This window comes from Mobula hypostoma, chromosome 6, assembly GCF_963921235.1.
Source record: "Mobula hypostoma chromosome 6, sMobHyp1.1, whole genome shotgun sequence".
Lineage (NCBI taxonomy): Eukaryota > Metazoa > Chordata > Chondrichthyes > Myliobatiformes > Myliobatidae > Mobula > Mobula hypostoma.
The window spans coordinates 107,594,920-107,607,074 of record NC_086102.1 but is presented as its reverse complement, the minus strand read 5'-3'; the positions used below and the strand labels follow the sequence as shown (position 1 = coordinate 107,607,074).

General features: G+C 46.4%; 1 protein-coding gene across 4 annotated transcripts in view; it reads left to right on the top strand.

Moving 5' to 3' along the window:
• The window catches only part of LOC134348271 (anion exchange protein 3-like), a 171,736-nt gene that overhangs the window by 119,369 nt on the left and 40,212 nt on the right, over nt 1-12,155 (top strand). For all 4 annotated transcript variants that reach the window (XM_063051403.1, XM_063051402.1, XM_063051400.1 and 1 more), the window contains one exon: nt 1,535-1,747. In XM_063051403.1, coding sequence (XP_062907473.1) covers nt 1,535-1,747 — 213 coding nt within the window. The remainder of the gene's footprint in view (nt 1-1,534; nt 1,748-12,155) is intronic.

The following is a 12,155-nucleotide window of genomic DNA, read 5'->3' as shown; positions in this document are numbered from 1 at the left end:
GACAAGCTTTTATGTTCCCTGGTAGTATCCATTTTGCCCTGGAGAAAACTTTCTGGCTATCCACTTGATCTATGCCTCTTACCATCTTATGCATTTCTATGAAGTTACCTCTCATCCTTCCTTGAAACAGGGAGAAAAGCCCCACCTCACTCAACCTGTTCTCATAAGATATACTCTCTAATCCAGGTAGCATCCTGATAAATCTCCTCTACACCCTCCAAAGCTTCCATATCCTTCCTGTAATGCAGTGAGCAGAATTGAACATAATAGTCCAAGTGTGGTCCAATCAGGGTTTTATAGAGCTGCAGCATTACCTCATGGCTCTTGAATTCAATCCACCAACTAATAAAAGCCAACACTCCATACACTGCCTTAACTAACTTGCATGGCAACTTTGAGGATTCACTGGAAGTGGATCCCAAGATCCCTCTGTTCCTCCACACTACTAGGAATCTTGCCTTTAACTCTGTATTCTGCCTTCAAATTCAATCTCCCAAAATGAATCACTTAGTACTTTTCCAGGTTGAACTCCATCTGCCACTTCTCAGCCCAGTTCTGCATTCTGTCAACTGTTGTAACCTGTGACAAACTTCTACACTATCCATGACACCAGTATTATTAATTTCTTTTCAGTTCTATTATATCTATTTACATTCTCAATATTATTATTATTTTATATTATTTGCACATTTTGCCTTTTGCACATTGGTTATCTTTTTTTGTTTGCGTATAGTTTTTCATTAATTCTATTGTATTTCATTATTTTCCTGTGAATGCCTGCAAGAAAATGAATCTCAAGGTAATATATAGTGACATATATGTACTTGATAACTTATTGTGACTTTGACTTCACTTTGAAATTACTCCACGTGTGATCCTGTAAATTACCCCATGAATTACCCCATAAATTACCCCATGAATTACCCCATCAGTTACCCTGTCATTTACCCCATGAGTTATCCTCTAAATTACCTAATGAATTACACCATCAGTTACCCTGCCAGTCACCCCATGAGTTATCATGTAAATCGCCCTGTGAGTTACTCCATCAGTTACCCCATGAGTTGTCATTGTAAATTACCACATGAATTACCCCATCAGTTACCCTGTGAATTACTCCATGAATTACCCATTGAGTTATCCTGTATAATTATGCCATTGGATAGGCTGTGATTTACTCCACGAGTGAATCCATCAATTACCCCATAAATTATCCTGTGAATTACCCTATGAGTTACCCCACTATTACCCCATGAGGTACCCCAATATTACCCCATAAATTACCCACTATTACCCCATGAGGTAGCCCACTATTACTCCATAAATTACCCATTACCCCATGAGTTACCCCACTATTACCCCATGAATTACCCCATTATCCCAAAAGTTACCCTGTGAATTACCCCTTGAGTTACCCCACTATTACCCCATGATTTACCCCACTGTTACCCAATGTTACCTCGTTAATTACCCTGTGAGTTCCCCTCTGTTACCCCAGGAGCTACCCTGAGCCATTCTTTGCTTCCTCCCACAGAAGTGTGCGAAGATGTGAAGGAGGAAGAGGTTGAGGACGACCCTCTGAAGAGGACAAACCAGCTATTTGGAGGCCTGATCCGGGACATCAGGCGGAGGTATCCCAAGTACCTGAGTGACATCCGGGATGCCTTCAACTGTCAGTGCCTGGCCGCTGTCATCTTCATCTACTTTGCTGCCCTGTCTCCTGCCATCACCTTCGGGGGGCTGCTCGGTAACTTCCTCCTCCCACTCCGGTGGAGAATTTATTTAGCGATACAGCGCGGAGTAGACCCTTCTGCCCTTTCGAGCAGTGCTGCCCCAGCAAACCCCACCAATCCTGATTTAACCCTATCCTAATCATGGGACAATTTACAATTGCCAATTTACCTTCCCAGTATATCTTTGGACTGTGGGAGGAAACTGGAGCACCCGGGAAAGACCCACACATTCCACCGGGAGGATGTACAGATTATGTGGGAATTTAACGACACCCCAACCTGTAATACTGTCATGCTAACCACTACACTCCACCCCAAGCTGTAATAGCATCATGCTAACCACTACACTCCACTCCAAGCTGTAATAGTGTCATGCTAACCACTACACTCCACCCCAAGCTGTAATAGCATTGTGCTAACGACTACACTCCACCCTAAGCTGTAATAGCATCATGCTAACCACTACACTCCACCCCAAGCTGTAATAGCATTGTGCTAACGACTACACTCCACCCTAAGCTGTAATAGCATCATGCTAACCACTACACTCCACCTCAAGCTGTAATAGTGTCATGCTAATCACTACACTCCACCCCAAGCTGTAATAGCATCATGCTAACCACTACACTCCACCCCAAGCTGTAATAGCATTGTGCTAACTACTACACTCCACCCTAAGCTGTAATAGAATTGTACTAACCACTACACTCCACCCCAAGCTGTAATAGCATTCTTCTAACTACTACACTCCACCCCAAGCTGTAATAGCATTGTGCTAACTACTACACTCCACCCTAAGCTGTAATAGTGTCGTGCTAAGCACTACACTCCACCCCAACCTGTAATAGTGTCATGCTAACCACTATACTCCACCCCAAGCTGTAATAGTGTCATGCTAACCGCTACACTCCACCCCAAGCTGTAATAGCATTGTGCGAACCACTACACTCCACCCCAAGCTTTAATAGTGTTGTGCTAACCACTACACTCCACCCCAAGCTTTAATAGTGTTGTGCTAACCACTACACTCCACCCCAAGCTTTAATAGTGTTGTGCTAACCACTACACTCCACCCCAAGCTGTAATAGTGTCATGCTAATCACTACACTCCACCCCAAGCTGTAATAGCATCATGCTAACCACTACACTCCACCCCAAGCTGTAATAGCATTGTGCTAACTACTACACTCTACCCTAAGCTGTAATAGTGTCGTGCTAAGCACTACACTCCACCCCAACCTGTAATAGTGTCATGCTAACCACTATACTCCACCCCAAGCTGTAATAGTGTCATGCTAACCGCTACACTCCACCCCAAGCTGTATTAGCATTGTGCGAACCACTACACTCCACCCCAAGCTTTAATAGTGTTGTGCTAACCATTACACTCCAACACCCCAAGCTGTAATAGTGTCAGGCTAACCACTACACTCCACCCCAAGCTGTAATAGCATCATGCTAACCACTACACTCCACCACAAGCTGTAATAGCATTGTGCTAACTACTACACTCCACCCTAAGCTGTAATAGCATTGTACTAACCACTACACTCCACCCCAAGCTGTAATAGTGTTGTGCTAACCACTATACTCCGACGTCCCAAGCTGTAATAACATCATGCTAACCATTACACTCCACCTCAAGCTGTAATAACATCATGCTAACCATTACACTCCAACACCCCAAGCTGTAATAGTGTCATGCTAACCACTACACTCCACCCCGAGCTGTAATAACATCATGCTAACCACTACACTCCACCCCGAGCTGTAATAGAATTGTGCTACCTACTACACTCCACCCCGAGCTGTAATAGCATCATGCTAACCACTACACTCCACCACAATCTGTAATAGAATTGTGCTACCTACTACACTCCACCCTAAGCTGTAATAGCATTGTACTAACCACTACACTCCACCCCAAGCTGTAATAGTGTTGTGCTAACCACTATACTCCAACGCCCCAAGCTGTAATAGCATCATGCTAACCATTACACTCCACTTCAAGCTGTAATAGCATTGTGCTAACTACTACACTCCACCCCAAGCTGTAATAGCATTGTGCTAACTACTACACTCCACCCCAAGCTGTGATAGTGTGCTGACCACTACACTCCACCGCAAGCTGAAATAGCATTCTGCTAACCATTACATTACCTCTCCTCCAATGTCGACCTTAATGACGAGATCCAACGTCATCTTAAATGCGCTGGAACAGCTTTTGGACGTCTCCGAACAAGAGTCTTTCATGATCGTGACATCCGAACAGACACCAAAATGTCAGTGTACAAAGCAGTGGAAGTCCCAACGCTCCTGTATGCATCAGAAACCTGAACAACATACCGAGGACTTGTGAAGGCACTTGAAAAGTTCCATCAACGCTGTCTTTGAAACATCTTAAATATCAGCTGGGAAGATAGAAGAACCAAAGTCAGTGTGCTAATTGAAGCAAAAACAACAAGCATTGAAGCCTATGTCATCAAGAACCAACTAAGATGGAGCAGTCATGTTGTTCAGATGAAAGACGAACGTCTGCCAAAACAAATCTTCTACTCCCAGTTTAAAGAAGGCAGGCGTAAAAGAGGTGGACAACAGAGGAGATTCAAAGATGTCTTAAAAGCCACATGAAGAAATGTAACGTCGACATCAACAATTGGGAAACCAATGCCAAGGACAGGAAACTCTGGCAAGCCATCATCTGAGAAGGAACAGCAACTTTCGAAGACAACGGATGTGCAGAATTAGAAGAAAAGAGAAGAAAATGGAAAGAGAGGCAGCAAAAACCAAAGCTTGATCTGCCATCTGGAACTAGCTGTCCTGAATGCGGAAGAACTTTCAAAGCCAAGACTGGACTCATAACAATACACATCAAAGTTGCTGGTGAATGCAGCAGGCCAGGCAGCATCTCTAGGAAGAGGTACAGTCGACGTTTCGGGCCGAGACCCTTCGTCAGGACTAACTGAAGGAAGAGTGAGTAAGAGATTTGAAAGTGGGAGGGGGAGGGGGAGATCCAAAACGATAGGAGAAGACAGGAGGGGGAGGGATGGAGCCAAGAGCTGGACAGGTGATTGGCAAAGGGGATATGAGAGGATCATGGGACAGGAGGCCCAGGGAGAAAGAAAAGGGGGAGGGGGGAAACCCAGAGGATGGGCAAGGGGTATAATGAGAGGGACAGAGGGAGAAAAGGGAAAGAGAGAAAAAGAATGTGTGTATATAAATAAATTTCGAACGGGGTATGAGGGGAGGTGGGGCATTGGCGGAAGCCAATGTTCATGCCATCAGGTTGGAGGCTACCCAGACGGAATTTAAGGTGTTGTTCCTCCACCCTGAGTGTGGCTTCATCTTTACAGTAGAGGAGGCCGTGGATAGACATATCAGAATGGGAATGGGACGTGGAATTAAAATGTGTGGCCACTGGGAGATCCGCTTTCTCTGGCGGACAGAGTGTAGGTGTTCAGCGAAACAATCTCCCAGGTTGTGTCGGGTCTCGCCAATATATAGAAGGCCACATTGGGAGCACCGGATGCAGTATATCACCCCAGCCGACTCACAGGTGAAGTGTCGCCTCACCTGGAAGGACTGTCTGGGGCCCTGAATGGTGGTAAGGGAGGAAGTGTAAGGGCATGTGTAGCACTTGTTCCACTTACAAGGATAAGTGCCAGGAGGGAGATCGGTGGGGAGGGATGGGGGGGAGACAAATGGACAAGGGAGTTGCGTAGGGAGCAATCCCTGCGGAAAGCAAAGTGGGGGGAGGGAAAGATGCGCGTAGGGAGCGATCCCTGCGGAAAGCAGAGAGAGCCTTCTATACATTGGCGAGACCCGACACAGAATGGGAGGTCATTTCGCTGAACACCTACGCTCTGTCCACCAGAGAAAGCAGGATCTCCCAGTGGCCACACATCTTAATTCCACATCCCATTCCCATTCTGATATGTCTATCCACGGCCTCCTCTGCTGTAAAGATGAAGCCCCACTCAAGTTGGAGGAACAACATCTTATATTCCATCTGGGTAACCTCCAACCTGATGACATGAATATTGACTTCTCAAACTTCCGCTAATGCCCCACCTCCCCCTCGTACCCCATCCATTCTTTATTTATATACACACATTCTTTCTCTCTCCTTTTTCTCCCTCTGTCCCTCTCACTATACCCCTTGTCCATCCTCTGGGTTTCTCCCCCCCTCCCCCCCGTCTTTCTCCCCAGGCCTCCTGTCCCATGATCCTCTCATATCCCTTTTGCCAATCACCTGTCCAGCTCTTGGCTCCATCCCTCCTCCTCCTGTCTTTTCCTATCATTTTGGATCTCTCCCTCCCCCTCCCACTTTCAAATCTCTTACTAGCTCTTCCTTCAGTTAGTCCTGACAAAGGGTCTCAGCCCGAAACGTCGACTGTACCTCTTCCTAGAGATGCTGCCTGGCCTGCTGTGTTCACCAGCAACTTTTATGTGTGTTGCTTGAAGTTCCAGCATCTGCAGATTTCCTCGTGATTGGACTCATAAGCCAGTTGAGAGCCCATAAGTAGATCAACAGAACGAAGACCATCATCCTCGACCTCGAGAGATAGCCATGACAACGATATTCCGACACTCCAAGCTGTAATAGCATTGTGCTAACCACTACACTCCACCCCAAGCTGTAATAGTGTCGTGCTAACCACTACACTCCACGGCACGCTGTAATAGTGTTGTGCTAACCATTACACTCCACCCCAAGCTGTAATAGCATCATGCTAACCACTACACTCCACCCCAACCTGTAATAGTGTCATGCTAACCACTACACTCCACCCCAAGCTGTAATAATGTTGTGCTAACCACTACACTCCACCCCAAGCTGTAATAATGTTGTGCTAACCACTACACTCCACCCCAAGCTGTAATAGTGTTGTGCTAACTACTACACTCCACCCCAAGCTGTAATAGTATTGTGCTAACTACTACATTCCGATGCCCAAAAATGCACCATTCTCCCTCCCTCCCTGGTCCTTATTCAGTAACTCCTTTCTTCCACTCCAGAGGAAAATGCAACTCTCTCCCTCCATGCTCCCTCCCCTCCCACCCTCATTCCCCTCCTTTCCCTTCCCCCTTCCCTCCCTTCCTCAACTCTCCTTCCCCATTCCCTTGTTCCTTCCTTCTCCCTCCCTCCCTCCTTTATCTCTCCATCTCTCCACTTCCTCCTCACCTCTCTTCCATTACTCCCTCCCACTCACCCCACTCTTACTCCTCAATCTACCCCTCCTCCTACCCTCCTCTTCCCCTTCCCCTTTACTTTCTCCCATTCTCCCTCTCCTTCCCCCCACTCCTTCCACTTTCTCCATCCTCTCTTCCCTCCCTCCCTTCTTCCCTGTCTCCCTCTTTCATTTCTCTGTCCTCTCTCCCTCTCTCCTCAACCTCCTGTCTTCCTCCCCTCCTCCCTCCTCCTTCATTTCCCTCTCTCATTTCTCTGTCCTCTGACCCTCCCTCACTCCCACAGACTCCCTCCTCCTCCCTATTTTCCTCTCCTCCCATTCTCCCTCAAATTCCTCCTTCCTCTCCTTCTCAACTCCTCAAACCCATTGGCCCTCCCTCAATACTCCCTTCCCCACTTCTTCACTCTCTCCTTCAGTTCCTCACTCAATGTCTTATCAAAAAAAAACTTGCCTGGGTTGATTTTCTATAAAACATAACATAGAACAGTACAACACAGTACAGGCCCTTTGGCTTACAATGTTTTGCCAATCTTTTAAGCTACTCTAAGATCAACCTAACCTTCCCCTCCCACATAACTCTCCATTTTGCTTTCATCCCATACAAATTTCTAAAGTATTTGCCTCTACCACCAACCCTGGGATGGCATTCCCTGCACATACCACTGTGTGTTTAAAAAAAACACTATCTCTAACATCAGCCCCACACTTTCCTCCAATCACCTTAAAATTTTGCCCCCTCAAATTAGCCATTTCCACTCCGGACAAAGTCTCTGGCTGTCCACTGTTTACCTCTTATCATCTTGTACTCTGCTATCAAGTCACTTCTCATCGTCTTTCACTCCATGGAGAAAAGCTCCAGCTCACTCAGTCTTTCCCCATAAAACATGCTCTCTAATCCAGGCAGCATCATACTCAATCTCCACTGCCCCTGTTCTTTTCCCTGTGTCCACCTTGTCAGCCGGTGTACTGGGCACAGTTCTGGTCAGCACGTTACAGGAGAAACACTCCTACACTGGAGAGGGTGCAGAGAGATTTATGGGGATGAGGCTAGGGCTGGGATAAAAAGAGGAAAGGACTGGATAAGCAACACACATCAAAGTTGCTGGTGAACGCAGCAGGCCAGGCAGCATCTCTAGAAAGAGGTACAGTCGACATCTCAGGCCGAGACTCTTCGTCAGGACTAACTGAAGGAAGAGCTAGTAAGAGATTTGAAAGTGGGAGGGGGAGGGAGAGATCCAAAATGATAGGGGAAGACAGAAGGGGGAGGGATGGAGCCAAGAGCTGGACAGGTGATTGGCAAAAGGGATACGAGAGGATCATGGGACAGGAGGCCCAGGGAGAAAGAAAAGGGGGAGGGGGGAAACCCAGAGGATGGGCAAGGGGTATATTCAGAGGGACAGAGGGAGAAAAAGGAAAGAGAGATAAAGAATGTGTGTATAGAAATAAATAACGGATGGGGTACGAGGGGGAGGTGGGGCATTAGCAGAAGTTAGAGAAGTCAATGTTCATGCCATCAGGTTGGAGGCTACCCAGACGGAATATAAGGTACTCAGGTTGGAGGAACAACACCTTATATTCCGTCTGGGTAGCCTCCAACCTGATGGCATGAACATTGACTTCTCTAACTTCCGCTAATGCCCCACCTCCCCCTCATACCCCATCCGTTATTTATATACACACATTCTTTCTCTCACTCTCCTTTTTCTCCCTCTGTCCCTCTGAATATACCCCTTGCCCATCCTCTGGGTTTTCCCCCCTCCCCCTTTTCTTTCTCCCTGGGCCTCCTGTCCCATGATCCTCTCGTATCCCCTTTGCCAATCACCTGTCCAGCTCTTGGCTCCATCCCTCCCCCTCCTGTCTTCTCCTATCATTTTGGATCTCCCCCTCCCCCTCCCACTTTCAAATCTCTTACTAGCTCTTTCTTCAGTCGGTCCTGAAGAAGGGTCTCGGCCTGAAACGTCGACTGTACCTCTTCCTAGAGATGCTGCCTGGCCTGCTGCGTTCACCAGCAACTTTGATGTGTGTTGCTTGAATATCCAGCATCTGCAGAATTCCTTGTGTTTGCGTTTTTAGAAGGACTGGATAAACTGGGCTTGTTTTCTTAGGACTGAAGGAGGCAGCTTATTTGAGATGTAGAAACTATCAGAGGCCCAGTGAACATAAGGTTTTATAAGGTATTGGTCAGATCTTATATAGAGTACAGTATTGTGAGTTCTGATGAAGGGTCTTGGCCCAAAACATCGACTCTTTTTTCCTTTGCATAGATGGTGCCAGACCTGCTGAGTTCCTCCAGCATTTTGTATGTGTTATTGTGGATTTCCAGCATCTGTAGAATTTCTTGTGTTTAGAGTATTGTGAGCAGATTTGGGCTCCATATCTAAGAAAGAATTTGCTGCCATTGAAGTGGGTTCAGAGGAGGTTCGTGAGAATGATCCCAGGAATGAAAGGGTTAACATATGAGAAATGTTTAATGGCTTTGGGCCTGTAATTACTGGAGTTTAGAATAATGGGGTGATCTCATTGAAGCCTTTTGAATATTGAAAGGCATAGACGGAAAGGATGTGGTGAGGATGTTTTCAATAGTAGGGGAGTCGTGGACCAGAGGGCACAGTCTCAGAATAGAAGGATATCCCTTTAAAGATTCAAAGTACATTGATTATTAAAGTATGTATGCTGCATACAACCCTGAGATTCATCTTCTTACAGACAGCCACGCAACAAAGAAACACCACAGAACCTGGTCAAAGAAACCAGAGATGAGGAGGAGTTTCTTTAGCCCACGGGTGGTGAACCTATGAAATTCATTGCCACAAGCGGCTGTGGAGGAAAAATCACTGTGTTACTTAAAACGTGGGAGAAAACAGAAGGATAAGTTTGGGATTGAGAGGGAAAATAAATTGGCCATCATAGAATGGCAGAGCAGACTTGATTGGCTGAATGTCCTAATTCTGGTCCTATGTTCCATGGGTAAGTAGAAAGTTATATTTCATTGGTAGTGGTGTAGGTATAGGAACAGTATTGGGGTGCACTTGAAGTCTGATGACCTGCAGAATCTGAATCAGGTTTATCCTCACTGACATGTGTCATGAAACGTGTTGTTTTGTGGCAGCAGTGCAGTGTGTAAAAAAATAACTATAGGTTGCAATAAGAAATATAAAGACATACATAAGAAGTACAGAAAGAGAGCAGAAAGTGAGGAAATGTTCATGGGTTCATTGGCCATTCAGAACTTCTATGGTGGAGAAGAGATGGTTCCTAAAGTGTTGATTAGGTATCTGGCTCCAGTACCTCCTTCCTGATGGTAGTAGTGAGACAAGGACATGCAGTGGACAGTGAGGGTCCTTCATGATGGGTGCCGAAGCCACCTTCTTGAGCCTAGAGGCCCGAAGGAGTTGGCTGGATTGACCACCCTCTGCAGCTTTTCTCAATCCTCTCCATAGCAGATGGTGATGCAACCAGTCAGAATGCTCTCCACCGTACGCGTATAGAAATCTGCTTGAGTCTTTGGTGAAATGCCAAAGCAAACTTGCAAGAGTACAAGACCTAGTGATGGAAGGTGGGATTGTGTTGGAGACTGTTTCAATGGGCCAGCATGCGATGGACCAAATGATCTCCATGTGGCCTATTGCATCTCCATGATTTGGTAAGCCAACCCAGGGGTAGCTACTTGGTTTCAGCTAGACACGCTCAATCCCAGAACAAGGTCAACTAAACCATTCTCAACCTCACAGCAATATCCTAGCCAAGTCTCCCTCTTCCACTCTACATCCACATTCCCATTGTAAAGTTGGATGGAGTGTGTGTGTGTGGGGTCGGAGGGGCGGGGGGGAGGAAAGCAGGTAATTCCATGGAAAAGGAGGGAGAAGAAACATCTGTTGTTGGAGGAGACTACACTGGAGAGGGCACAGAGGAAACCCAACATGGACACCATGCGTAGAGTTGGTGGTGGGAGAAATTGGAAAATTCCGACAGAAATGTAAGAGAGGACAGTTTATTAGACCATAATACATAAGTGCAGAATTAGGCCATTCGGCCCATAGAGTATGCTCCGCCATTCCATCATGGCTGATTTGTTATCCCTCTCAACCCCATTCTTCTGCCTTCTCCCCATAACCTTTGATGCCCAGACTAATCAACAACCCATCAATCTCCACTTTATATAGAGCCAATGACTTGACCTCCACAGTCATTTGTGCAATGGATTCCACAGATACACCATCCTCTGGCTAGTGAAAGCCCTCCTTATCTCTGTTTTGAAGGAACGTCCGTGTATTGTGAGGCTGTGCCCTTTGGCCCTAGACTCCCCGACTATAGGAAACATCTATTGTTGGATTGTTATCTGTTGTTGGAGGCGAACCCAGGATGGACACTACACTCGGAGTCAGTGGGAGAAATTGGAAAATGTTGATGTCAGAGAGGAAAGATGATAGAGAGATGCACAGAGGAGAGGGATTAGTGGGATTTCCCTGGGACTGAATGGAATGACTGTCCTCTTATAAGACATAGGAGCAGAATTAGGCCATTCAGCCCATTGAGTCCGCTCCACCATTTCATCATGGCTGATCCCGGATCCCACTTACCTGCCTTCTCACCATATCCCTTGATGCCCCGACTAATTAGGAATTCAATCCTCTTGTGCCATTGGCTAGCATGGATATGATGGACCAAAAGGTCTCACCTAGACCACGTATAGTTCACTTTCAGGGGAATCTGAGGGGGGACTTCTTCACTCAGAGGTGAGGAGAGTGTGGAGTGAGCTGCCAGTGCAAGTAGTGGATGTGGGTTTGATTGCAACAATTAAGAGAAGTTTAGATAAATAAATTTAGATTCAGACTTATTGATCACATGTACTGTACATCAAAACATACTGTTGTTTGTATTAACAAGCCGACACACACGTGCTGGGGTCAGCACACAAATGTCACCGGACATTCCGGCGCCAATATAACATGTTCACCATGTTTGGCAGAACAACACTGAACACAACGAAACAGAGCACAACCAGCAATCAAACAACAAAATCAGAACAAAGCAACACACACAAAATGCTGGAGAAACTCAAACACGAGGAAATCTGCAATGCTAGAATTTCAAGCAACACACATCAAAGTTGCTGGTGAACACAGCAGGTCAGGCAGCATCTCTAGGAAGAGGTACAGTCGACGTTTCGGGCCAAGACCCTTCGTCAGGACTAACTGAAGGAAGAGCCCCTCCCACTTTCAAATCTCTT